This window comes from Podarcis muralis, chromosome 17, assembly GCF_964188315.1.
Source record: "Podarcis muralis chromosome 17, rPodMur119.hap1.1, whole genome shotgun sequence".
Classification (NCBI taxonomy): Eukaryota; Metazoa; Chordata; class Lepidosauria; order Squamata; family Lacertidae; genus Podarcis; species Podarcis muralis.
The window spans coordinates 33782090-33807092 of NC_135671.1; the positions used below are offsets into that span (position 1 = coordinate 33782090).

At 45.3% G+C, this 25003-nt stretch overlaps 1 protein-coding gene across 1 annotated transcript in view; it reads left to right on the forward strand.

The window, feature by feature from the left end:
* Positions 1 to 251: 251 nt before the first annotated feature.
* The window catches only part of LOC114587731 (venom factor-like), a 61948-nt gene continuing 37196 nt past the window's right edge, over positions 252 to 25003 (forward strand). Inside the window, exons 1-14 of the mRNA XM_028712398.2 lie at positions 252 to 408; positions 4749 to 4941; positions 8924 to 9086; positions 10249 to 10319; positions 11491 to 11576; positions 13775 to 13857; positions 15046 to 15136; positions 18089 to 18191; positions 18279 to 18399; positions 19672 to 19787; positions 19975 to 20121; positions 21622 to 21834; positions 23122 to 23316; positions 24785 to 24946. Coding sequence (XP_028568231.2) covers positions 338 to 408; positions 4749 to 4941; positions 8924 to 9086; positions 10249 to 10319; positions 11491 to 11576; positions 13775 to 13857; positions 15046 to 15136; positions 18089 to 18191; positions 18279 to 18399; positions 19672 to 19787; positions 19975 to 20121; positions 21622 to 21834; positions 23122 to 23316; positions 24785 to 24946 — 1815 coding nt within the window. The 5' untranslated portion in view covers positions 252 to 337. The remainder of the gene's footprint in view (positions 409 to 4748; positions 4942 to 8923; positions 9087 to 10248; positions 10320 to 11490; positions 11577 to 13774; positions 13858 to 15045; positions 15137 to 18088; positions 18192 to 18278; positions 18400 to 19671; positions 19788 to 19974; positions 20122 to 21621; positions 21835 to 23121; positions 23317 to 24784; positions 24947 to 25003) is intronic.

Genomic DNA, 25003 nt, shown 5'->3' on the forward strand with positions numbered 1-25003 from the left:
TGTGTGTGTGTCAGAAAGAGAAAGTTTTCAGTCGGCCTTTTGAACCTAGGATTGGCCCAGATCATATTTGCATAGTATGCCAACCCTCACCAGGATTATCAAGAGCAGGTTGCACAAACATACTGATTTAGCTGTTGCTGTAAGAAAAAAAGGGGAGGAAAAAGACAAATCGTGGTCATTTTTGACAGCCTTACTAATTTATTTTGAAATTCCCAGGTTGCTCAAACTCCTCCCCATTTACTGATTAAACACAGAGAGATTGCAAAAGGGCTTGGACAGGGGCTCAGAGGATAAATACTGAGACGGTAACCTGCCTCGCTTGTTCCTCCAGATCACCATGGAGGGAACTGCTCTCTACCTGGTGGCTGCCCTCTTGGTCTCTTTCCCGACTTCTTCTCACAGCCAACTGTAAGTACATGTCAGATGTCAGCAGTTCACACCAGCACCACATTTCTTAAGCAAGGGGAGTTTTCTGTACAGGGAAGCTGAGGAGATCCATCAAATTCAGGAATCTGGTCCTTCTAGGGGAGATTTAAAGTTGCTTCAGATGTAGTGTGAAGAGGTTTTTTTGTGAGGGGGGGGGGATTGCCTGCAGCAGAAAATCCAAATATCATTCTCCCCCTGGCCCCTCACCACCATAGTGATGGAAATATCATTTAAAATAATCACGAACCGGCTGCTTCCAGCCATACCCCTAAGTCTGCTGCCTGAAGCAAGCCACTTCACTGCCTACTGGCAGGGCCGGCTCTGAATTTCTGACATGCAGAAATGTTCTTTGTACAAGAAGTGTAGAAGCCATGGAAGGACAGAAGAATCCTGCTTTAGCAAACTGTGTCTCTGGGTCCATCTGATCTCGCATTTTGCCTCCCTGGAGTGGCCCACCTTTGGAAAGCTCTCCATCGGGGCATGAAGGCAACAGCCCTGCCCTGTTGCTCACCTCCAGTTTCTGATCACCTCAGAGCATGACATTTCCATTTAGCCATCCTGACTTAGGCTTCATGGTATGTCTGACAATTACATGTGTGTTTGCTCTGTTGCGTGTACATGTGTTGGAATGGTAGTCAGTTGTGGTGTAAAATGACTAATTACCAAGACATTTTATTTACCAAGATGTTTATTATGTTTTTATGGGACGCGGGTGGCGCTGTGGGTAAAAGCCTCAGCGCCTAGGGCTTGCCAATCAGAAGGTCAGCGGTTCGAATCCCTGCAACGGGGTGAGCTCCCGTTGCTCGGTCCCAGCGCCTGTCAACCTAGCAGTTCGAAAGCACGTCAAAGTGCAAGTAGATAAATAGGGACCGCTTACTAGCGGGAAGGTAAACGGCGTTTCCGTGTGCGGCTCTGGCTCGCCAGAGCAGCGATGTCACGCTGGCCACGTGACCCGGAAGTGTCTCCAGACAGCGCTTGCCCCTGGCCTCTTAAGTGAGATGGGCGCACAACCCTAGAGTCTGTTAAGACTGGCCCGTATGGGCAGGGGTACCTTTACCTTTACCTTATTATGTTTTTATATGTGTTGGAAGCCGCCCATAGTGGACAGGGTATAAATATAATAATGCAGTGGTACCTCGGGTTAAAGACGCTTCAGGTTACAGACTCCGCTAACTCAGTAAAAGTACCTCGGGTTAAGAACTTTGCTTCAGAATGAGAACAGAAATTGTGCGGCGGCAGCGGGAGGCCCCATTAGCTAAAGTGGTACCTCAGGTTAAGAACAGTTTCAGGCTAAGAACGGACCTCCAGAACGAAGTAAGTTCTTAACCTGAGGTACCACTGTAATAATAATAATTCTACCTGAGGCAAAGGGCAAGGTGACATCCCCTCTAGTTCTGTGTAGAGAAGCTTGCCAAATTGCCAGGGTTAATCTTATTTTTATACTAGTGACTGGACCTCCATTGCGCCGAGGGGCAGCAGGCTAGTTTAGGGGTTACAAACAGCTCCATCTTCCAACATTTTGCCATTGGCACTCACCCCCTGCCATCTGATTCCAGAGATGGCCACTTCCCTCTGCCTAATGACCAGTCCTGCATTTATGCACAATCAAAAAAGAGGAAACGCATCACCTTAAAAGAGGACACAGGTTTATCATAAAATCTGTATATGCTGCTGTCTATATAGAGATGCATCTTTAGCAGTGATTACTACAATTTATATAGGAATGAAATACCTCTCACCATAAGGTGGGAGAGGAAAGTGTGACCAGGTGAACTGCGTGCCTGTTTAAAGGTAAAGGTAAAAGGACCCCCGACCATTAGGTCCAGTTGTGGCCGACTCTGGGGTTGCAGTGCTCATCTCGCTTTATTGGCCAAGGGAGCTGGCATACAGCTTCCAGGTCATGTGGCCAGCATGACTAAGCCGCTTCTGGCGAACCAGAGCAGTGCACGGTAACACCGTTTACCTTCCTGCCAGAGCGGTACCTATTTATCTACTTGCACTTCATGCTTTCAAACTGCTAGGTTGGCAGGAGGAGGGACCAAGCAACGGGAGCTCACCCTTTCACGGGGATTCAAACCGTGACCTTCTGATTGGCAAGTCCTAGGCTCTGTGGTTTAACCCACATCGCCACCCGTATCCCTTGTGTGCCTGTTTACTATGCTGTTAATGGGCGATCTTTGCAAGGTCCTCGCTCTCCCTTGTTAGGTTCATTATCATTAAGTCAAACTTTGAACAGATAGCTCTTTGTATAGAGAACTCATTCAAATAATAGAGGGTTGTCCTCCAACAGCCCTTCAAACAGAGAAGTGTCCTTGGCACACTGTCACCCTTGGATAGAACATGAGACTCTTAATCTCACGGTTGGGGGTTCAATCCTTTCGTTGGGCAAAAAGATTCCTTCATTGCTACATTGCAGGGACTTTGGGCTAGAGGAGCCTTGTGGTCCCAACTCTGCAATTCTATAATTCTGTTGTACGCACAGCTATATGTCATTGATGCCACATGTGATCAACTCAGCAGTTAGGTGAGCTGACTTCTGTCAGATGCCACCACTCTGTGTCTGTTGTGATGGGATGTGGGGAGGGTATGGAGTAAATGTGGAAATCTCCTCATCAGGCATAAATCAAAAGTTAGAACATCCAAAAAGGGAAAAGTTACAATCAAAAAGTCGCTGAACCTGACCTGGACTCAAATTTATTGGTTTAGAGAGGGTTTCTTGAAAGTAAAGTTGAATTGAATCCAAACCTAAAATCTTTTTGTTGTCTTAGACTGAATAGGAACCCAACCTCTAATTCTAAAAAAAAGGTACACGAGAGCACACACATTAGGGAGCCAGACCCTCCCCCCCCTTTTTTGTTGACCTTCTTATGTTTGGCTAACATTGGAAGGAGTCAGGGATTTCATGAAGGGACCCCAACCTTATGTTTTTATACCGTGCTTAGAGGCAAAACCTTCTCAAAGCAATTTACAAAACTTAAAACAATAAAACATGCATCATATACAATCAACTAAAACAACAGCATTATCTAGAGTGCTGGTAAGTAGTAACTAGTTCCCAATTGGTGATTACAAATTACAAACATAAGAGGAAAAAACGAAGTGCAGTATCTAATGTCAAGACTTATGCATCAAATGACAGCTGGTGTTCACATCCAGATTACTGTTCTGCGACTCTGGAACAAATTGTGGTGTGGTCTCATAGGAGGAAGTAAGATGTTCACTTCACATTATGGCTGAGGTTAGAAAGTAATGATTGACAAGGGCCCTACAGTCATCCTTGCATAGGAGCCAACTCTTAAAGGCCAAGGTCCCTTTGCCCGCCACCCAAGTTGTTGGGCATTGCCATTCAAATGGTATGTGCGTGCCGCATCTTGTGATCGATTATGTGGGGTGGGGCTTACTCCCCAACCAGTATTTTATTCAAGTTGGCACCCCTGATTCCTTGGAATTTTTAAAACACTTCGTATACATGCCTAGGAGGTCACCTACATAAGTCTCCATCCTCTTCTGTTGTGAGTAATTTTGTTGTAAAACTAATTCAACCAGGCTTGTTTTCCTATTCAATGCAAGTGGACAGAGGATTGCAGGCAACATATATCATTCACCAATATAAAACTACAGCAATTACCCCAGTGTAATATGAGCTTCATGGCTGTGTGAGGTTTTGAAGCCAGGACTGGACTCCCAGGCACTAGCCCAACAATCTTATCTCTAGACCTTCACATAGGACAGTTTGCAATTTCAACAGAAGCCTCCAGAATTCTCTCATCTCCCCCACATGCCATTTCTCACAACCACCTAAGCAAAGGAAGAAAAACTGGGCTGCTGTATGAACTTCCATTATGCAGTTTTTTCACCCTAATTTTACAACAAAAGCAAAAACAACAGAAGAAGAAAAAACCCTTTTCCTCATTCTTACCTCCATCAAGAAATGTGCCTGGACAAAAATCCTTCCTCCTCATTCTTTCTGGAACTGTTTTCTCTTGATGGGGACAGAGGAGGGATCTTCTGCTAGTGGTTTTTATGACTGGCTAAGCAGAGAAGATGGATGGAAGCCTCTCTGTCACTGGAAATGTATTGCTATTATTCTAGGTGACAGGACAAAGACTGGACCATAGCTTTGGAGGTTTGGGGGGGGGGGATTCAGAATCTTGACAGGGTGATGCCCCACCCTTTTGCCCATAAGTGAGGGCCTCTTAAACCATTTGTTTCTTGAATATCCCCAAGCAAGAGGAGTCAGCAAATGCGGCATGGAGGAGCTGTGGTAAGGTATTTAGATGCAACAAACAGACTCACTGCAATGAACTTTTTCTCCTCTGTAGCCACTCCCTCATCACCCCAAGTGTCCTGCGGGTAGAGACCGATGAGACGATTGTGGTGGAGGCTCATGGAAGCAACTTTGACACCGAGGTCACCGTCTCTGTCCATGACTTCCCACAGAAGAAAAACACCTTGTATATGGTCAAAGTTCCCATGAACCCAGCAAATGGCATGATGGTGACGCCAGCCATAAAGGTGAGTGCAGAGCGATGGTTAGGGACAGTGCCATAATGTATGCAAAAATCAAGCTCCAGACCTGTGCACACTCAACCTAGGAGCAAGTCCCATTGAACACAGTAGAGCATGCATACAATTGCGCAGTTTGTCCATTATGTTTGGGGTGGGTGGGTTAGCATATAAAAAGAGAAACTCCGGGAGGGGTAAGGGAAGGGCAAATCATCTGTGCTATCAAGCCCGATGATGGGAAATTTAAAGTACAATGCTGTCTGATCAGACCTGAATATAACATAGGCTTCCTCAACCTCAGCCCCCCAGATGTTTTTGGCCTACAACTCCCATGATCCCTAGCTAGCAGGACCAGTGGTCAGGGATGATGGGAACTGTAGTCTCAAAACATCTGGAAGGCGAGGTTGAGGATTCCTGATATAACACATCAGAAGATCCAGATTGTTAGTTCCCAGGCCAGCTTTAGAGGTTAGTAAAATATATTTGTGAGGATTTGTGTGATCATATGCAATGGTCATATTTCAGTATCTGCTTTCTGGCAGGGTCAGCAGTAAATTTGGCCTGAAAAATGTCAAGGTTGACAACCCAGATAAATACCAGTCTCGCCCACCTTTGTGCCTTGATCTGCAGAAACTCACCCATGAAACTCATTCTTCGCACAAGGTCTAAACATAATTTGCCCATTGCAGGTGATCAAACTGCTGTTAAAAGTCAGAACTGCAAGATTCTTTTGAATGACTGCACTGTATAGTGTTGCCCTATAGCCGATTGGAGGGCAGTGTTTCTCAAACTTGAGTCTCCAGCTGTTGTTGGACTACAACTACTATCATCTCTAGCTGGCAGGACCAGGAATGATGGGATTTGTAGTCCAACAGCAGCTGGAGACCCAAGTTTGAGAAACACTTTTATAGGGTGTTATTCCTAATACTTAAGGAAGGATTCTAAGAATAGTGGTTTACCATTTTGATGTTTCATCTTAATGGATTTGACTTTGCTAGTGGCTGGATGCAGAGGAGTGGGGGGAAGCACCAGCTGGGGAAGCCCCAAGGTAAGAAGGCTCAGAGCCAGGGGGCTGGTGGTGGGACGATGATGAGTGGCCAGAGGGAGAAGAGGGAGGTGTCGGAATATGAAGAGGTAGAGCTGGAAGAGGCTGTAGCAGAGAGCAGTCCAGACTCAGAGGCAGAAGCGGAGGCTGAGGGAGCCAGGCTGTCTCCCCTTCCTGCAGTGCCCAGCTCCCCTCTCCCCTGGTATTTCAGAACCCAAAGAGGCATGAAGAGGGTGGAGCAAAGATAGACAAGGTGTTGGAGTCTCAGATTGCTTGGGAGGAACCAGCGGGGAAGAGAAGATTTAGAGAGCTGTGGGAAGCCAGGAACCTTCTGTCCTCACAACTGCCTCATTGGGGCAAGATCTACCTGGAAGAGTTGCTGTGCTCAGTGGGCCTGGCCTCCTGAGCTGTTTTGGCTTTTTGGTTAAAGAGAGTTAACTTCACCAACAGCATATGAGTTATTTTAGACCTGATAACATCTACCCTGACCTTGTGTTATCAAATTATAATCCCAGCATTTAGAAAATATGGGTATTCCAGTTAACCGCGTACAGTCGTACTTTGGTTTTCGAACAGCTTAGTTCTCGAAAGTTTTGGCTCCCAAACTCTGCAAACCTGGAAGTGAGTGTTCTGGTTTGCGAACTATTTTTGGAAGCTGAATGTCTGACGGGGCTTCCGCGGTTTCCTGCAGCTAATCAGGAAAGTTTCGGAAGTTGAACGGACTTCCGGAATGGATTCTGTTCGACATCCAAGGTATGTTTGTATAACTAGTTAAAGCAGAAAGAAAATAGGAACATGTTGCTACCTTAGGTGGAACATCAAATCTCCCCCTGCCCCCCAAACAAGTCAAAGTGCTTACTATCTGAGTCAGGTTGAGATCCTTGGCACTTGATGTAGAAAAATATCGGAAGTGTTTCTCTGTAAGGGGGAAAACACACACCAAGACGTTAAATAACAATTTCCTGCCTTTTAATGACACCCAAAGTCATATTCGTGAGCCCTGGAGTCTAGTGGAAGAGAGGAAGATAGCTTCTCAAAAGAGGCCAGATACATGAAGGTTTGTAGCATTTTTAAATCCATGAGTAACAGTAGTTTTGTGTCAGCATCAGTGCAGGATTTATATATAAGCTAAACAAGCTATAGCTTAGGGCCCCCCAAAAAATTAAAGAGGGGAAAAACTGGATGTACATTTCCTAAATATAAGATAAAAAACAAATAAAATTAAACCTACATACAGCAACAGTGGCAAATGGCTTTAGATACCTATTAGGTCCCTAAATTACCACATAGCATATATTCAACACAAAAAACAGCGACAATTTGTTGTTGACAAAGGACAGCTGGACATATAAAGAGCCCCATTACCTTCAGTGGCTTAGGCCCTCATCAAACCTGAATCCGGCCCTGGTTGGCATGGTGAGCAGCATGTATCTTGGTCTTTTATGAATACATACTTCAGGCCTTCTTCTATGATTAGTCACAGTTTGGCTCTGCCTTACGGTTTCAGCTGAGGGAACCCGAAATATCTGAATTCTATTTTTAACGTGCCTCTTTGGCAAGTTTATGTATTGTCTCTTTAGTCTGGAGTTAATGAAGTGTGCATCCATGTCTCTTGGCTTGTTTGCATTAAGAGCAGAAGAGAATGTCAGACTATGGACAAACTCTGTTGTCAGCACGTCCACAGGCATTTATTTGAAGTGTTCAGTGAGTCTGTCATGCAAGAATCACTCCGAGCTGCCATCTTCCAAATGCTCTGGGAATCATCTGAATAATAAATTATAGTAACAACTTATTTTCTTAAGGTCATCCAGCTTACTTATGCGCTCCTTAGTTATATCTCTTGGACACTTTAGTTTTACTTGCCAGTCAGCAGCTATATTTGATGCTGTGCCAACTGTTTGCTGAATGATCTGCATTTACCTTGTCAGAGGAAGGAGTTACACTTCAATTGGGCTGAGCTTAGGGATGTTATAGAATTCTGTCAGACACAGAAATGGAAATAGAAATTCCCACTATTTTCACGTTTGTCCGAGGTCAGGAATGAATATCATGCAATAGTACTCACTATTGTGGTGTGTGTTTTTAATGCGTAAACATTTTGTAAATAACTATGTTGTTTTTTTGGCATGTCCCTTCCACTGAAATGCATTGAAATTACTTATGTAAGTACAAGGCAGAGGAAGCTGCAGCTGACAGGGTGTCTCTGACCCAGTGACATGTGGCATCCTTCTTTCACTCACGTTAGTAAGTGATGTAGCAGAGCAAATTCCCCTCAATATAGCTGGAAGCTAGTTTGCAGATTCATTTGAATCTCTTAGTTAAGATTATTTCCTGGTGTCCCCTTTAATCCCTCTTAAAACAATAAAGGCACGAGAGTCTTTCTGAGTAAAGTAACAAAAGGTTTACTCACATTTCAGTTCACGATTTGATCCCTGAAAGGCAGACTTTACTTGGTAGTTACACAAAGAAAGAGTGAGTTTATCTCATAGGGAGACTGAACTCATGTGCTGCTGGCTGAGAGCCAGCAGACAGCAACATTACATTTAGATAACAAAATGGCTGCAGGAGAGCAGCATGGCAGCAAAAGATCAGCAAGAGAGCAATAAGAGACAAGACGAACTGAGAAAATGGCTGCATGGCTCTTTTGTGGAGTCAGCCAGAGCGATGCCCATCTCCCGGGTCACATGCAGGGAGAGGAAGCTCCAGACCAGTGGAACAGGAAGTTACACTGACTGGATGTCCCCCTGCATGTGCCCACTTTAAGGAAATAAGGAATGTTGCGTTTGACCATACCAATGGATTACATCCCACATGACAAAGTGTCAAGCAAACAGGAGAGTTAAACATCTGAATGAGTTTAGCTGCAGGGCAAGGAGGTCAGGGCATTCTATTCTGCCCCCCTCCAGCTCTTTGACCTAAACAAGTTTTCCTGATTCCCTCACGCAGGTTCCTGCCAAAGACATGAAAAAGGATTCCAAGCAAAACCAGTATGTGGTTGTCCAGGCCAGCTGTCCTCAGTTCACATTGGAGAAGACGGTTCTGGTCTCCTTCCACAGTGGATATCTCTTCATCCAGACAGATAAAACCATCTACACCCCTGGATCTGCAGGTGATGCCTTCTGCTAGCCCCACCTTATCTGGGACCACAGTAAGGGGGTATAGAGTGGATGACCAGCTTGGGATCAGCCTTTGATTTATCTTTCAGAACTTTACTATTATTAGATGCATCCCTAGGTACAACTAGAGCTAGACAAATATTAACACCCCCACCATACACACCTGACAACTCAAGTTGGTCTGAAAAAGTTCTGTGTATCATCACTCAGGTATTGTAGGGTTTTGTGTTCTTTAAAGAACCAGCAGCCTCTCTCCTGCAAGAGGCAACCGTGGGACAAAGCAAATGGATGTGCACCCCATGGGATGTGAGAGTAACAGATAGCTTGTTGGGACTGTGGCACTCGCCTGACCTCCCTCCAGCTGAGTTGTAGCTGCATAGTGCCCCAAAGAGGAGGAGAGGAGAGGCTGACACAGTGCAGACTACCAGAAGGAGCACTGGATTGGCTTTGCACCTTCCTCCCTCTGCTGCTATGCGGCAGTGACTCAGCCAGAGGGAGGTCAGGTGAGCAGTGCACCTTCACCATGCCATAGTCCACTACCAGAAATTGATTTACAGTGGTGCCCCGCAAGACGAATGCCTCGCAAGACAAAAAACCCGCTAGACGAAAGGGTTTTCCGTTTTTCGATGCGCTTCGCAAGACAATTTTCCCTATGGGCTTGCTTCGCAAGACGGAAACGTCTTGCGAGTCTTGCGATTTTTTCCGCTCCCCCCCCTTTTCTAAGCCGCTAAGCCGCTAATAGCCTTTTAGCCGCTAAGCCGCTAAGCCTTTAATAGCCGCTAAGCCGCTAATAGCCTTTTAGCCGCTAAGCCGCTAAGCCTTTAATAGCCGCTAAGCCGCTAAACCGCTAATAGCGCTAATCCGCTAAGCCGCTAATAGGGTTGCTTCGCAAGACGAAAAAACCGCTAGACGAAGAGACTCGCGGAACGGATTATTTTCGTCTTGCGAGGCACCACTGTATCTTCTGGTATTTTTTATCTTTAAACAATAAGAAGGAAAAACTTGCAAGATTTGTACATCTCAAAATAGGGATGTGAGCGCTAGTGCGCGCGCACGCACACACACACACTCAGACAAAATGTGTAGGATGGATGTAGTTGATGTTTTCCCCCCCTATTTCTTTTCAAACTTGAATACCTCTCTTTTATTTCTCAGTGCGCTACCGTGTCTTTTCTGTGGGCCACAACATGGAGCTTTTGGATAAGCCTGTGATTGTTGAGTTTGAGGTGAGAGGCATATATTTGTGTGTGTGTTGAGTACAGCATTGGCCTCCTGAAACTGCAGTGATGGTTGGTGCTTCACTAAACGTTCTGCAGCGATTTCGCAGAAAGAGTGATGGCCACTCAGTGTAGCTTTTCTTAGGAAGCATATTGCATGGGCATTTTTCATAACTCCTTAAATGCCATTTCAGACCTTGGCAGTGAGGGCTCATCCCAGCAGTGGAATCATGGGAAACTATCTCACCAAGATGAGAACTGGGATGAGGGGGGTGGGGCATCATTATTTCTCCTGCTCCTCCTTTAATGAGCCCAAAGTGGCAAGATGGGGGTTATCCTCTTCTGTCCTCCTGCCTGTATCTTAAGTGCTAGTTCAGAGTGCCTGCTTCAGTGTTTGCTAGTAAAGGCAATTGGACTGGTGTGGTGAGCGCACACACAATAACAGGTCTGGCGGAAGACCTTTTGGCGCCTGAGGTCAACCACAAAATGGCGCCCCTCCACCAGGGAAGAAGGGGTGAGAGAAGATCTGCATCAGAAACAAGGAGGAGAAAAGAAAGATTTACTACGGGAATAAGGGCGAAGTCCTATTTGCCAAGAGATCACTGTACAGGGGTAGATCTGGCCTCCAAGGAGCATCCCACAGCTGTAGCTGCCTCTGTGGCTGCAGGCAATACATTCCTTGGAGACTGGATCTGCTGGTCCTATAGATCCTGCCTCCTGAGGCAATCACCTCACCTTGTCTCATGGGCCGGCCCTGTATTGTTTTTCAGCCGTGCTGGAATATAATTGCTGCAGAGATTAGGTTGGCCCCATCTTTTGTACTACAAGGATAGCTAATTGAGGCAAGGCTGGAGATTCTTAAATGTACTTTTGCTTATTGTTACTGGTTTTGTGTTTTCAAAGATTGGTATTTTTAAATACGGAAAGCCACTTTGTGGAGGAGTTCCTCAAAAAACAGTGTGTGAATCTCCTAAACCAATTAATTAAATTAACTATCATCACAACGGTTTAGGCCAGAGCCATCCTGGAAGCTCTGTGGCTAAACCGAGGTCAAGGACTTGGTAGTGTAGAACTAAAGCTCTACCTATCTAGATAATTTGTTTTTCCACATTATGAATACTGAGTGCAATCATTTTTCATTCCTTCAGCAACCATTGAAACATGTTTTTCTCCTTCACAGACACCAGATGGCATTATTGTCAGCCAGAGTTCCATCAGCCCCACTTCAACAAACATCCGGCCTTACAACTTACCTGAGATTGTCAGGTATTTGACCATGAATACTACCATGCAGCATATTTGTACAGAAAGTGAGCTGAAACAGCAACTGGAGAAGAAAGCTCATCAATGTGCAAAGTGCCCTTTATCCTTCTTTTGGGGGTTTCATATGAAACAAAAATACACTCCAAGCTCTCATCAATATTAGTATATATTTACCACCCACAACCAGGGGACACGGGTGGTGCTGTGGGTTAAACCACAGAGCCTAGGACTTGCCGATCAGAAGGTCGGCGGTTTGAATCCCCACGACAGGGTGAGCTCCCGTTGCTCGATCCCTGCTTCTGCCAACCTAGCAGTTCGAAAGCACGTCAAAGTGCAAGTAGATAAATAGGTACCGCTCCGGAGGGAAGGTAAACGGCGTTTCCGTGTGCAGCTCTGGTTCACCAGAAGCGGCTTAGTCCTGCTGGCCACATGACCCGGAAGCTGTATGCCGGCTCCCTCGGCCAATAAAGCGAGATGAGCGCCGCAACCCCAGAGTCGGTCACAACTGGACCTAATGGCCAGGGGTCCCTTTACCTTTACCACCCACAACCACCCTGTGACATACACGTAGATGGGGTGTGAGAGTGTGATCTCATCCTCCACATATCCACATCTTAAGATTTTTGGGGCAGGCATTCTGCTCCAAGCTTAACAGCACAGTCCTTTGCATGTATGCCCCATTGAGCCCAATATGGCTTATCTCAGGTGTGTATGACTAGGAATGTGGCTGGGCAGAGTATGCCCACCCTGATCAGGAAGCAGTGATGTGGCAGATCCAACACTGCACCCAAAGGCCTGTCACTCACCCTGACCAGGGCGGAGGATGGGGAGTGGGTTTTTACACATATTTTGCTGAGCCAGCTCTAGACTGGCGCAGAAGAAGAAGAAGAGTTTGGATTTGATATTCCACTTTATCACTACCCGAAGGAGTCTCAAAGCGGCTCACATTCTCCTTTCCCTTCCTCCCCCACAACAAACACTCTGTGAGGTGAGTGGGGCTGAGAGACTTCAGAGAAGTGTGACTGGCCCAAGGTCACCCAGCAGCTGCATGTGGAGGAGCTGGGAAGCGAACCCGGTTCACCAGATTTTGAGTCTATCGCTCTTAACCACTACACCACACTGGCTCTCAAGCTGAGAGACTTGAGGATAGGACCCCTTGAGTGGTCCTTGGGGCTCTGGGTCCAATAGGCACGAAGTCACCAGTGCTCCACCGTGCCTCAAAATGGCGCTTTGGAGTTCTTCACAGAGTACTGCCAGCAAAGAGAGTTGCTGATGGGATCTTGCTGCCAGCTTTAATAATACAGTAATAATAATAATTTATTATTTCTACCCCACCCATCTGGCTGGAACAAGCATGGGAGGAAAGCTCTACATCGGGAACAAGAAGGGGGAAGTCAACAACAACAACAATTTATTATTTATACCCCGCCCATCTGGCTGGGTTTCCCCAGCCACTCTGGGTGGCTCCCAATAGAATATTAAAAACACGATAAAACATCAAACATTAAAAACTTCCCTAAGCAGGGCTGCCTTCAGTTGTCTTCTAAAAGTCAGATCGTTGTTTATATCAGTGACATCTGATGGGAGGGAGTTTCAGAGGGCAGGCGCCACTACCAAAAAGGGCCCTCTGCCTGGTTCCCTGTAACCTCACTTCTCGTAGTGAGGGAACCGCCAGAAGGCCCTTGGAGCTGGACCTCAGTGTCTGGGCTGAATGATGGGGGTGGAGAGCTCCTTCAGGTATACAGGACCGAGGCTGTTAGGGCTTTAAAGGTCAGCACCAACACTTTGAATTGTGCTCGGAAACGTAATGGGAGCCAATGTAGGTCTTTTAAGACCAGTGTTACGAGGTCTCGGCGGCTGCCCCCAGTCACCAGTCTAGCTGCCACATTCTGGATTAGTTGTAGTTTCCAGGTCACCTTCAAAGGGAGCCCCGCGTAGAGCAAAGTGGCACTTTGGCACTTTCTCCCCTCTAATGTATCATAATCATCCCCCTCTCTCAGCCATGGTGCTTTTCTCTGCTGGCCTCTAAGCACCATTTTACTTCCGACCACCATTGGGGGGAATGAGCATTAAGAGACATAGACTATATTCTAACCTTACCCATGGTGAGAAGAGACCCTGCAGCCCATTCTGATTTCACATTTAATATCATGAGTTGACAAAGCAGAAGCAGTGAAGATTCCTTCCTTTTCCTTCTCTAGTTTGGGGACCTGGAAGATTGTGGCCAAGTATCAAGACTCCCCACAGGAGACCTTCACCACACAATTTGACGTCAAGGAATATGGTAAGGAGGACCACCTCTGCTTAGCATTTCCCCTGGCCCATTACAGGCATTGTTTCCTCTTTAATCCCTTGGGTTGGATTCAACAGATGAATCTTGCCAGTGAAAGCCCTGCCCACTTGTGCAACTGGGCCTTCCCCCCTCTCTCTGCTCCTGAAGTTGGCTTGTGAAGGGGTCGCGAGAACCCCCAGAACAGTGCATTGAGAGGGATTGTTGAATTGCTCCCCTTGACTGTTTCCCAGGGAATACTCCCATTGGTCTTCCACCATGACACTTGGAATTGCTCATACTATTGAAATTGCTGGCACTGACCTGAAAGCTCACTACAATTATATATTCTCATCTTTCCATGAATGTTTATATGTTCATAGAATCATAGAGTTGGAATAGACCACAAGGGCCATCGAGTCCAACCCCCTGCCAAGCAGGAAACACCATCAGAGCACTCCTGACATATGGTTGTCAAGCCTCTGCTTAAAGACCTCCAAAGAAGGACACTCCACCACACTCCTTGGCAGCAAATTCCACTGTCGAACAGCTCTTACCGTCAGGAAGTTCTTCCTAATGTTTAGGTGGAATCTTCTTTCTTGTAGTTTGGATCCATTGCTCCGTGTCCGCTTCTCTGGAGCAGCAGAAAACAACTTTTCTCCCTCCTCTATATGACATCCTTTTATATATTTGAACATGGCTATCATATCACCCCTTAACCTCCTCTTCTCCAGGCTAAACATGCCCAGCTCCCTTAGCCGTTCCTCATAAGGCATCGTTTCCAGGCCTTTGACCATTTTGGTTGCCCTCCTCTGGACACGTTCCAGTTTGTCAGTGTCCTTCTTGAACTGTGGTGCCCAGAACTGGACACAGTACTCCAGGTGAGGTCTGACCAGAGCAGAATACAGTGGCACTATTACTTCCCTTGATCTAGATGCTATACTCCTATTGATGCAGCCCAGAATTGCATTGGCTTTTTTAGCTGCCGCGTCACACTGTTGGCTCATGTCAAGTTTGTGGTCAACCAAGACTCCTAGATCCTTTTCACATGTACTGCTCTCAAGCCAGGTGTCCCCCATCTTGTATTTGTGCCTCTCATTTTTTTTGCCCAAGTGCAATACTTTACATTTCTCCCTGTTAAAGTTCATCTTGTTTGTTTTAACCCAGTTCTCTAATCTGTTCTTCCCCTGTTTTTCCCTCTAGTACTGCCAAGCTTTGAAGTAATAGTGGAGCCATCAGATAAGTTTTATTACATTGACAGCGACAAGGATTTCAGAGTGGATATCACTGCAAGGTGGGTGTCTGCAACTATGGGAAGGTAAAGATGAGGTATTACCTGCATAACATGAAATTATCACGTCCAGAAAAACAAGAATTCACAGTATGATTTTAAACACGTTTATTTGGAACATTTTGAATGTTTAGAAACATTAGAATGCAAAATACAAAGAAGCAAAACAGAAGATATTGTAAAGGGGGAGAGAATAAGATCATGTTTTCATTATATTACAGAAAAGAAAATATACGATTTTATACTATCCTGAAACTTATTATTCCAGATTGTAACAACCAATAGCTATATTTCAGTAGATTTGCTTGGCTAAAAGGAACCTATAATTTTCCTGCTTTGGCTGCTAGAACACATGTCACATGTAGTTGGGTTGCTATGTGAACCCTTTGAAAACTGTCAATAGCAGCCGCTGGGGGGGCCCATCCAGTTGTTTTTACCTCACTAGGAACTTCCCTCTTAGAGTTTAGAACAGCTGGAGAGGGGAGGGGAAAGATCTGTTGGGATCACAGGACAAAGGCTAAGAGTAAAAACCTTATCAACACCCTCCATGGTGCCTGTCCTGATCAGGCTGCCCAGGAACTGCTATTTACAATTTTAAAATATTCACTGGGTCACAGCTACAAGCGATGTGCGTAGTGTCACAGGTAGCTTGGCCCTTAGGGCAAAAATAGATGTGAGAGGGACAGACACATTTGTTCGTGTACAAATCTATCCTGTTCTTTTATAAAGGGAAGAAATAGGAAATTCTATTAAACATCATAGGAGGCAGATAGGTAAGGGAATTGAACCCTTCCCCTTCCCCTTCCCCTTCCCCTTCCCCTTCCCCTTCCCCTTCCCCTTCCCCAAGTTGATCTCATTGTCATTCTTGTCACTGCTGTTATAAATAGACTATGTTTTCCACAGGTAAATCTGTATTCGAAGTGGTACATACAAAAACCAACATTCTAAGTACAGTACAGTCGTACCTCTGCTTACGTATCCCTCTGGATACGTAAACTTTGGGCTGCGAACATGGCAAACCTGGAAGCACTCTATGTGCTCGCACATGAGCAGAAGCACTCTATGGCACCACGCACATGTGCAGAACAGGCGCCCTTGGTTGCGAATACTTTGGGATACGTCCGGAGCTCCGGAACGGATCCTGTTCGCAACCGGAGGTACCACTGTATCAGAATAACCACACATAAGACATATAATATCACTGCAACATAATGCTAATAATAATAATAATCAGCAATTGCAGTTCCTTTAATATATCTAAACATACATCTGCCTATGGTTCTGGCACCGGTCTCCTGCTTTTCGCAGTCCTCTGATCCCTCACACACTTACCCCCATTTGACGTTGAAAACAGATCTTTAATTTCCCAAGAAAATAAGATAATAGGTTAATGACACTGATATTGATATTGATAGTTTTGCTTTCTCATTTGGTGAACTAACCAGAAATTTTATGTTAGGAAGAAAAGCAGATGAACTTAGGACTATAAAATATATGTTGGGTGTCTTACATTTGTCACAAAAAACACATACTTCATCTCTCCCAACAAATGAAAGGGAAATTCAGTATGTTTTAACTTTATTCTCTGCTTTGAGGTTCTTAGCATTAAGGAAATGTGGTATTAACAGAAATGTGTTTTACATGCATTGTGACTGATGTACACCACCAGGGTGCGACCGACATAGTCAGGAAAAGGGGAAACAAGCCTAAGCTGCCCGGTCCTGTGACTGAGCTGAACATGCAAGTTACAGAGAAATTTTGGAGTCTGCAAAACAGTTACATTTTTCTCAGCTTTTAAAATGCAATTACAGTGGAACCTCGGCTTACATTACCCTTGGGACGCGGGTGGCGCTGTGGGTAAAAGCCTCAGCACCTAGGGCTTGCTGATCAAAAGGTCAGCGGTTCGAATCCCCGCGGCAGGGTGCGCTCCCGTTGTTCGGTCCCAGCGCCTGCCAACCTAGCAGTTCGAAAGCACCCCCGGGTGCAAGTAGATAAATAGGGACCGCTTACCAGCGGGAAGGTAAACGGTGTTCCCTGTGCGGCTCTGGCTCGCCAGAGCAGCGATGTCACGCTGGCCACGTGACCCGGAAGTGTCTCCGGACAGCGCTGGCCCCAGGCCTCTTGAGTGAGATGGGCGCACAACCCTAGAGTCTGTCAAGACTGGCCCGTACGGGCAGCGGTACCTTTACCTTTAATGTAAACTTCGGGTTGTGAAAACGGCAAACCTGGAAGTATTCTTTCGGTTTTCACTGCTTGCGCATGCATGGGTGCTCTGCGTGCTCTGCATGGCGCACATGCGCAGAAGTGGCACCTTCGGTTGCGGAAACCTCGGGCTCTGACTGGAGCTCTGGAATGGATCCCGTCTGCAACTGGAAGTACCACTGTACAGGAAAGCATCTAAACTGTCAGTATTTTTTTTTTTTTTAAGGGAAGATCAGGGCAGTTAACAAAACAGTATACAGTTGTACCTGGAAGTCGAATGGAATCCATTCCGGAAGTCTGTCCGACTTCCAAAACGTTCGGAAACCAAAGCGCAGCTTCTGATTGGCTGCAGGAAGCTCCTGCAGCCAATCGGAAGCTGTGGAAGCCCTTTGGATGTTCGGGTTCCAAACAATGTTTGCAAACCGGAATGCTCACTTCCGGGTTTGCTGTGTTCGGGAGCCAAAACGTCTGAGTACCAAGGCGTTTGGGATCCAAGGTACGACTGTAATGTTAACTGAAGTTAAATAATATCAGCTAAAACACAAAACGTTAAGTAAAAAAGCTTACAAGAGTTATATTGGTCACTAGAGAATCACCCAAGGGCAGTCTCCCCAGTTGTGATTCTCTGAAACTGGTAGTCATCTTTATGTTGCCCCCAGAAAGTGGAGGTAGAACACGGCTTTCATGGCTAGTAGCTGTTGAGAGCCATGTCCTCTGTAAATTGACCCCTGCAATTCATTTTTGTTCTTTTAGGTTTCTCTATGGGAAGAATGTGCAGGGTGTGGCCTTTGTCCTCTTTGGAGTGAAAACAGATGATGTCAAACACAGTATTCCAGATTCACTCAAGAGAATTGAAGTAAGATAGGTGCCTGTGGGTGTGTTCTGTTGTGCGTACACGCATATGTGCCACATTGGTTACACTCTTGCTTTCCTTTCTTTCCAGATTACAGATGGGGAAGGGGAAGCTGTGCTGACAAGAGCAATGCTGCAGAAGCGATTTCAGAACCTCAACGAGCTGGTTGGGCACTCCCTCTATGTCTCTGTGACAGTGATGACTGACTCAGGTGAGCTATGATGCAAACAGGGCCGGATTTAGGTTTGATGAGGCCCTAAGCTACTGAAGGTAATGGGGCCCTTTATATGTCCAGCTGTTCTTTGTCAACAACAAATTGTTGCTGTTTTTTGTGTTGAATATATGCTATATGGTAATTTATGGAGCTAATAGGTGTCTAAAGCCATTTGCACATGTTGTCACGCAACCAGTCCATGCAGAATGTAAAAGGTAAAGGTAAAGGTACCCCTGCCCGTACGGGCCAGTCTTGACAGACTCTAGGGTTGTGCGCCCATCTCACTTAAGAGACCGGGGGCCAGCGCTGTCCGGAGACACTTCCGGGTCACGTGGCCAGCGTGACAAAGCCGCATCTGGCGAGCCAGCGCAGCACACGGAAACGCCGTTTACCTTCCCGCTTGTAAGCGGTCCCTATTTATCTACTTGCACCCGGAGGTGCTTTCAAACTGCTAGGTTGGCAGGCGCTGGGACCGAGCAACGGGAACGCACCCCGCCGTGGGGATTCGAACCACCGACCTTTCGATCAGCAAGCCCTAGGCGCTGAGGCTTTTACCCACAGCGCCACCCGTGTCCCAAATGCAGAATGTAGGCACCCTATATATAGAAATGAGCAAACCAGTGATATTTTAGGGAGCAGGCTAGGATCACAGGAGTTTTATTTGTTTTTTATCTTATATTTTGGAAATGCACATCCTGGTTTTTTTCCCTTTACATTTTTTTGGGCCCCCAAGCTATAGCTTGTTTAGCTTATATGTAAAATAAAGGAAAGGGAGCAAGGAGGGGGAAAAGGAAAAGAAAGAAGTGGACAGTTTCTCCAGCCAAGTTAGCAATCCCTTCCCTGTAGGAGCAGGGGCAGGTATTTGGAGAGAATCCCAAACAAGAACGAAACAGAGAGAGAGAGAGCATGCAGCAGAGTAGAAATACAGGACAAACTGTGTCCTGTATTGAATCAACGCAGGACATTGCATTCTGCATTGAAATACTGGATGATCCTGTATTACATGGGACAGGTGGCAACTCTACTCTCAGTACATAGAGCATTGTGTATGGAGGGGCTGACCTGTTCTTTGGCAAGGATCCTACGGCCAATCCGATGCACTGTCAAGCAGTCAAGCAGGTGTGTAAAGGATCACCTGGAGGGCAGGACATTTGTGTACTGGAGCTATTCCATTTGGAGCAAATGCTGAGGCTCCGAAACACTGTGAAGATTTCTCTCTCCCCGCTTGGCTACATTTCTTCTCTGTGTCCCCTCTTCTCCTTTCTGCAGGCAGCGACATGGTGGTGGCTGAGCGATCTGGCATCAGCCTTGTGACATCGCCCTATCAGATCCACTTCACGAAAACCCCCAAGTACTTCAAGCCGGGGATGCCCTTTGAACTGATGGTAATGTTCACCTGAATCTTTCTTCCTCTTGTGGCCCAATCCCAGGCTCTTAGAAATCCACAGTGGCAAACATAAGGAGCTGTGGGAAATCTCTTAAATCTATGGATGTCTTGGGGAAAAGTGGTATTGGCTCGGCAGAGGCGGCTGCATCTCATACTCATTCACCTCTTCCTTCTCAATTGCTTAGGTGTTTGTCACCAATCCTGATGGCTCCCCAGCGTCCCGTGTACCTGTGGTGACAGAGCCAATTGCAGCTGATGGAACCACCCAGGATGATGGGACGGCCAAGCTGATCCTGAACACGCCAGCAAACAGCCAAGAGCTCAGAATCACAGTGAGTCCCCCCTGAGGCCATGCCAAGTTCCCTTCAAATGAATTGTGCTATTGGCAGTTACTGTGTGTATCTTCTGCACACAGGACCCAAAGCAACTGAATTGTGATTTTTTTAGGGAGTGGGGATCTGTAGCTCAGTGGGAGAGAGCATGCTTTGCATAGAGGTCTCAGTTTCAGTCCATTTTTGATGGATATACTCTGTTTCCATGGTCAAAAGCTATATGCTTCTGAACACCAGTTGCTGGAAACTGCAGGAGAGGAGAGTGCCCTTGTGTTTGAGTCTTACGTGTGTGGTGCTGCGGTCTAAACCACCAAGCCTCTTGGGCTTGCCGATCAGAAGGTCGGTGGTTCAAATCCCCGCAACGAAGTGAGCTCCTGTTGCTCTGTCCCAGTTCCTGCCATCCTAGCAGTTTGAAAGCATGCCAGTGCAAGTAGATAAATAGGTACTGCTGTGGTGGGAAGGTAAACGATGTTTCTGTGCACTCTGGTTTCTGTCATGGTGTTCTGTTGCACCAGAAGTGGTTTAGTCATGCTGCCACATGGCCTGGAAAGCTGTCTGTGGACAAACGCCGGCTCCCTCAGCCTGAAAGCAAGATAAGCGCCGCAACCCCATAGTCGCCTTTGACTGGACTTAACCGTCCAGGGGTCCTTGACCTTTACCTGCTTGTGAACTTCCCACAGGCATCTGATTGGCCACTGTGTGAACAGGATTGTGGATTAAATGGTGGACTTGATTCAGCAGGCTCTTCTTATGTTCCCCTTGAGAGCAACACTGACTTGGTTCATGTGGTTTATTGGGACTTCAGTAGCAGTGTTTACTCTTCAACCTTAGATCCCAATAAACTATATTCTAATTTTCTTGTTTCTTTTGATGGCAGTTCACCAATTCCATCTCACCTGCACCTTTGGCGTGTTGTTCAGCCATCATTCACACTGCAGACTGGAGTTCACAAGTTACTTAAGGTGGCTTTCCCTCAAGAGCCAAGATAACTTGTGCTTTAAAGAAGTCTATAATGTCAATCTCCATTGGTCTGAATAGGGTTGAGAGACCACACTGTTCTCTTTTTATCCTGAGGTACTGAAAAGACCCATTGATGCCAGGCACAGTGCAGGACCCGACCTGAGCTTGTGTGGGGCCTGGTAGCTGGGAACGCAGTGATATATATACAGTATATATATAATTTCTCCACAACCTCTACATCCTATATTTGAGGAAGGGTGTTCTGAATTTCAGTTACTTCAAATATTCATATTAAAATGGAGTTATTTCTGGAGATACAGGTTACGTAACAGAGGTGTTTCATAGATCTTCATAGGCCCAAGATTCTATCCAATTTCTCCCCACTGGGGCATTGCCACCCCAGGCAGGATATAAATATGAATATAATAATAAATAAATACTCAACTGTGCTCCGCGTGGACCTTCTCTCACAATGTTGGATGTTAAAAGGACTAATGGATTCATGTCTGAGATCTGATCAACACTTTCAATTTTCTGTAGGTAAAAACCAGAGATCCCCAACTTTTAAATGAACGTCAGGCAACCAAGACCATGTTAGCTACAGCGTACCAGACCCAAGGAGGATCCGGAAACTTTCTCCATTTGGCAGTCACAGCTACGGAGCTCAAGGCTGGAGACAACTTGCCTATCAATTTCAACGTGAAGAGCAACAACCAACAAGTACTGAATCAGATCCAATATTTCACCTATATGGTAAGTACTGGGCAGAATGGAAGCCTGAGGGCCAAGTCTCTATACACCTGTTAATATTGAAGGTGTTGGTGAGAGAGGGAAGAAGGAAGTCCTCAGCCATGTGCCTAGTCCTCATGGAAAAACAGAGAGGTGATATCTAATGAAATGAGGGGAGGTATTTAAAAGGTATTTTGTAAAAAGACTGGAAGCCTTTCTTTTAGGAATAATAGGGTCAGATGTACCCAGAGATCAAAAGAACTTGTTTCTCTATGCAACTATGGTAGCCTGAATGATATATGCTCAGAAATGGAGGGAGGGAACAGTACCAACAAGGGAGAAGAAGCAGCTGAAATTTGTGGAGTATGTAGAATTAGCAAGCTTTAACTAAGAAGAGACCAGGAAGAAAAGACTTTTAAGGAAGATTGGAAAGTGTTTGTAGCATATCTGAAGAATCATTGTAAACAGGTTAAGGCATTAACAGGATTAGAGTAAATTCAGCAGTATAAATCAAGTAGAGAAATAATGAGAAAAAAGAAAAATGGGAGTAATTAGAATATTCAGTAGTAATTGATAACTAAAATGAACCATGTTGAGGGGGGGGGGAGTCAATGGTCAATGTATTGTTGTATTGGTTAATGTATGAATGTGGAAAATCTGTACCAGAAAAAAAAATATTTTAAAAAATTAAAGGATAAGTAGGGTTCAGCAATCTTTCCTACAGCACTGGCCCTTTGTGGGTTGAGGACAGTTTCATGTGATTAGGGCACTTATACGGAGCCCACAAAAATAAGTAAACTCTTCCATGTCACAGTTCTGCATGAGGTGGAGAAAAACATTTGTATGACACATATTGTTGAATGGAGCTTCTCCATGGCAGCATCACATTGTTCAAACAAATCAGTGCTTCTCTCCCCCCCCCCCCCCCCCGCAATTTTTAAAATTAATTTTCCACATTTTTAAACAAACAAACCAACACACATCATAACTGAAATTGGTCCAATGTTAATATCATAATTAAATGACTTCCTCAAATTCCCTTGACTGAATTTCATTGTATTTCATTGTAACGGTTTTCCAAAATACTGTCTCATAAAATTTACTTAATCCTCTTAACATCTTTATCTATTTTCATCTTAACTTTAAACATATTGTTTTATAATTTCACATATTTAAATCCGTAGCCTATCTGTTATTTCGCAAGTATTTCTATTTAATTTATCTCAGCATATTTGAATAAATAGTCTTTAAACAAATCAGTGCTTCTTAGCTCCCTTCATGTTAAACAATAATGGCTTCTTCAACCATCAGATCTTGACTAAGGGGAAGGTGTTCAGGGTTGGAAGGCAGCCCAAAGCACCAGGACAAAATCTGGTGACCATCTCCTTGCCCATCACCCCGGATCTCATCCCTTCCTTCCGGATTGTGGCTTACTACCAAGTGGCGAACAATGAGATTGTGGCCGACTCCGTCTGGGTGGATGTAAAGGATACCTGCATGGGAACGGTAAGTCGCTCTTCTCATGGATTCCTACAACATCAGCGCAAGCCTTCTTCCTACAGCCATATCAAAGGTGTAAAGTAACTCTTCCCCTACTCAAAGCTTTTCAGAACATATGACTTGAGAGTTTCCTCCACAAAACTGTTTGGTTTCTAGTTGGAAAATGAGTAGAACCTAACATGCATGCAAATATATTCACCTTTAATAACTTGTAAATAACCTGACACTAGGGAAGGGAGATGAATTCTGTTCTTATTTTAATGCAAACTTACTGAATTTGCACTTCCTAATACGATATGAGAACCAAAATGCAGCTATCATTGGAAATGCACATTTCTCTGAATTTTGTGAGGGAGTTTTCTTTTTAGAAACATAAATTTTATTAGAGTTTATAAAGAAAACTACAAAGATTATTGTCAATATAACATTTTTGGGTCCAAACTAAAACATTAATCCAGGGGCAAAAAGACGAGAGAGATAGAGGAAGCAGTGGCGTAGCGTGGGTGGTTGGAGGGGCTGTGGCCCCAGGCACATTTTTTTGAGGGGGCGCAATGAGGCGCCCCCATGACTGGCTCCTTCATCAAGGCCAGAGCTGTGGGGAGGGAAGCTGTGCCCAAGTCAGGCCTTCAGGGCCCAATGCTGCCAGCTGGCCTCAGTTCCACTCCCAAGTCAGGCCTGATCCGGGGGCAGAAGAATCATCCCAAGTTTTCTTGACTTATTGCTTAATTGTCCCTCCCCAATGCCTGGGTAAGGGAAATGAGCTAGAATGACAAGTTTATATTGAACTGTGGAATCCAGGTAGCAAGAGTGGCTGCAATCCTAGCCTCACTTAAGTTGGAGTAAGTCTCGCTAAATGCAATAGGACTTCCAAGTAGACATTGTTCGGTTTGCCGCCATATATGGCTTTGCGATTGGGCCCATAGCCACTAAATAAACTTTGTCTGTGGTGTGCAAGGCTCTTGTTGTTGGAAAAATACTAAAAGGGCTATTCCTTTGGGAATTCATTTATTTGGAGATGTGCAGGGAAAGTACCGTATTTTTCGTTCTATAAGACTCACCAAACCACAAGACGCACCTAGTTTTTGGAGGAGGAAAATTTTGGCGCAGTGAAAGCAGAAATCCCTCTTGCTGTTCTGGCTTCTGTGATAGCTGCACAGCCTGCATTCGCTCCATAAGATGCACACACATTTCCCTTTACTTTTTAGGAGGGAAAAAGTGAGTCTTATAGAGCAAAAAATACGGTAATTGATTTGTAAATAACTGTTGATGACTGAGATATGCATGTTTATTGTGTGCTACATATGAAATAGTTCAAAGTATGTATATTTCCACATCAGCAGAATACAAAACAGAACACAGATTTGTGCAAAATATACTAATTGCAGCTGAGCGGAAAATCCCAGATGGAAATGGGAATGAATATCTGAATGGATATGTATGAAACTAAACCACCTGGTTGTCTTTGTCCAAACAGCTGGTTGTGAAAGGTGCAACTGAGGCAGACAACCGGATTCACCAGCCAGGAACTCAAATGAAAATCAAACTGGAAGGCGATCCTAATGCTCGGGTTGGTCTTGTGGCTGTGGACAAAGGCGTCTATGTGCTGAACAGGAAGCACAAGCTCACCCAAACGAAGGTGAGGCGAGAAATTCCTTGGGGTGGGAGCAGTGGGATTTTGATCCTCCCCTTACAA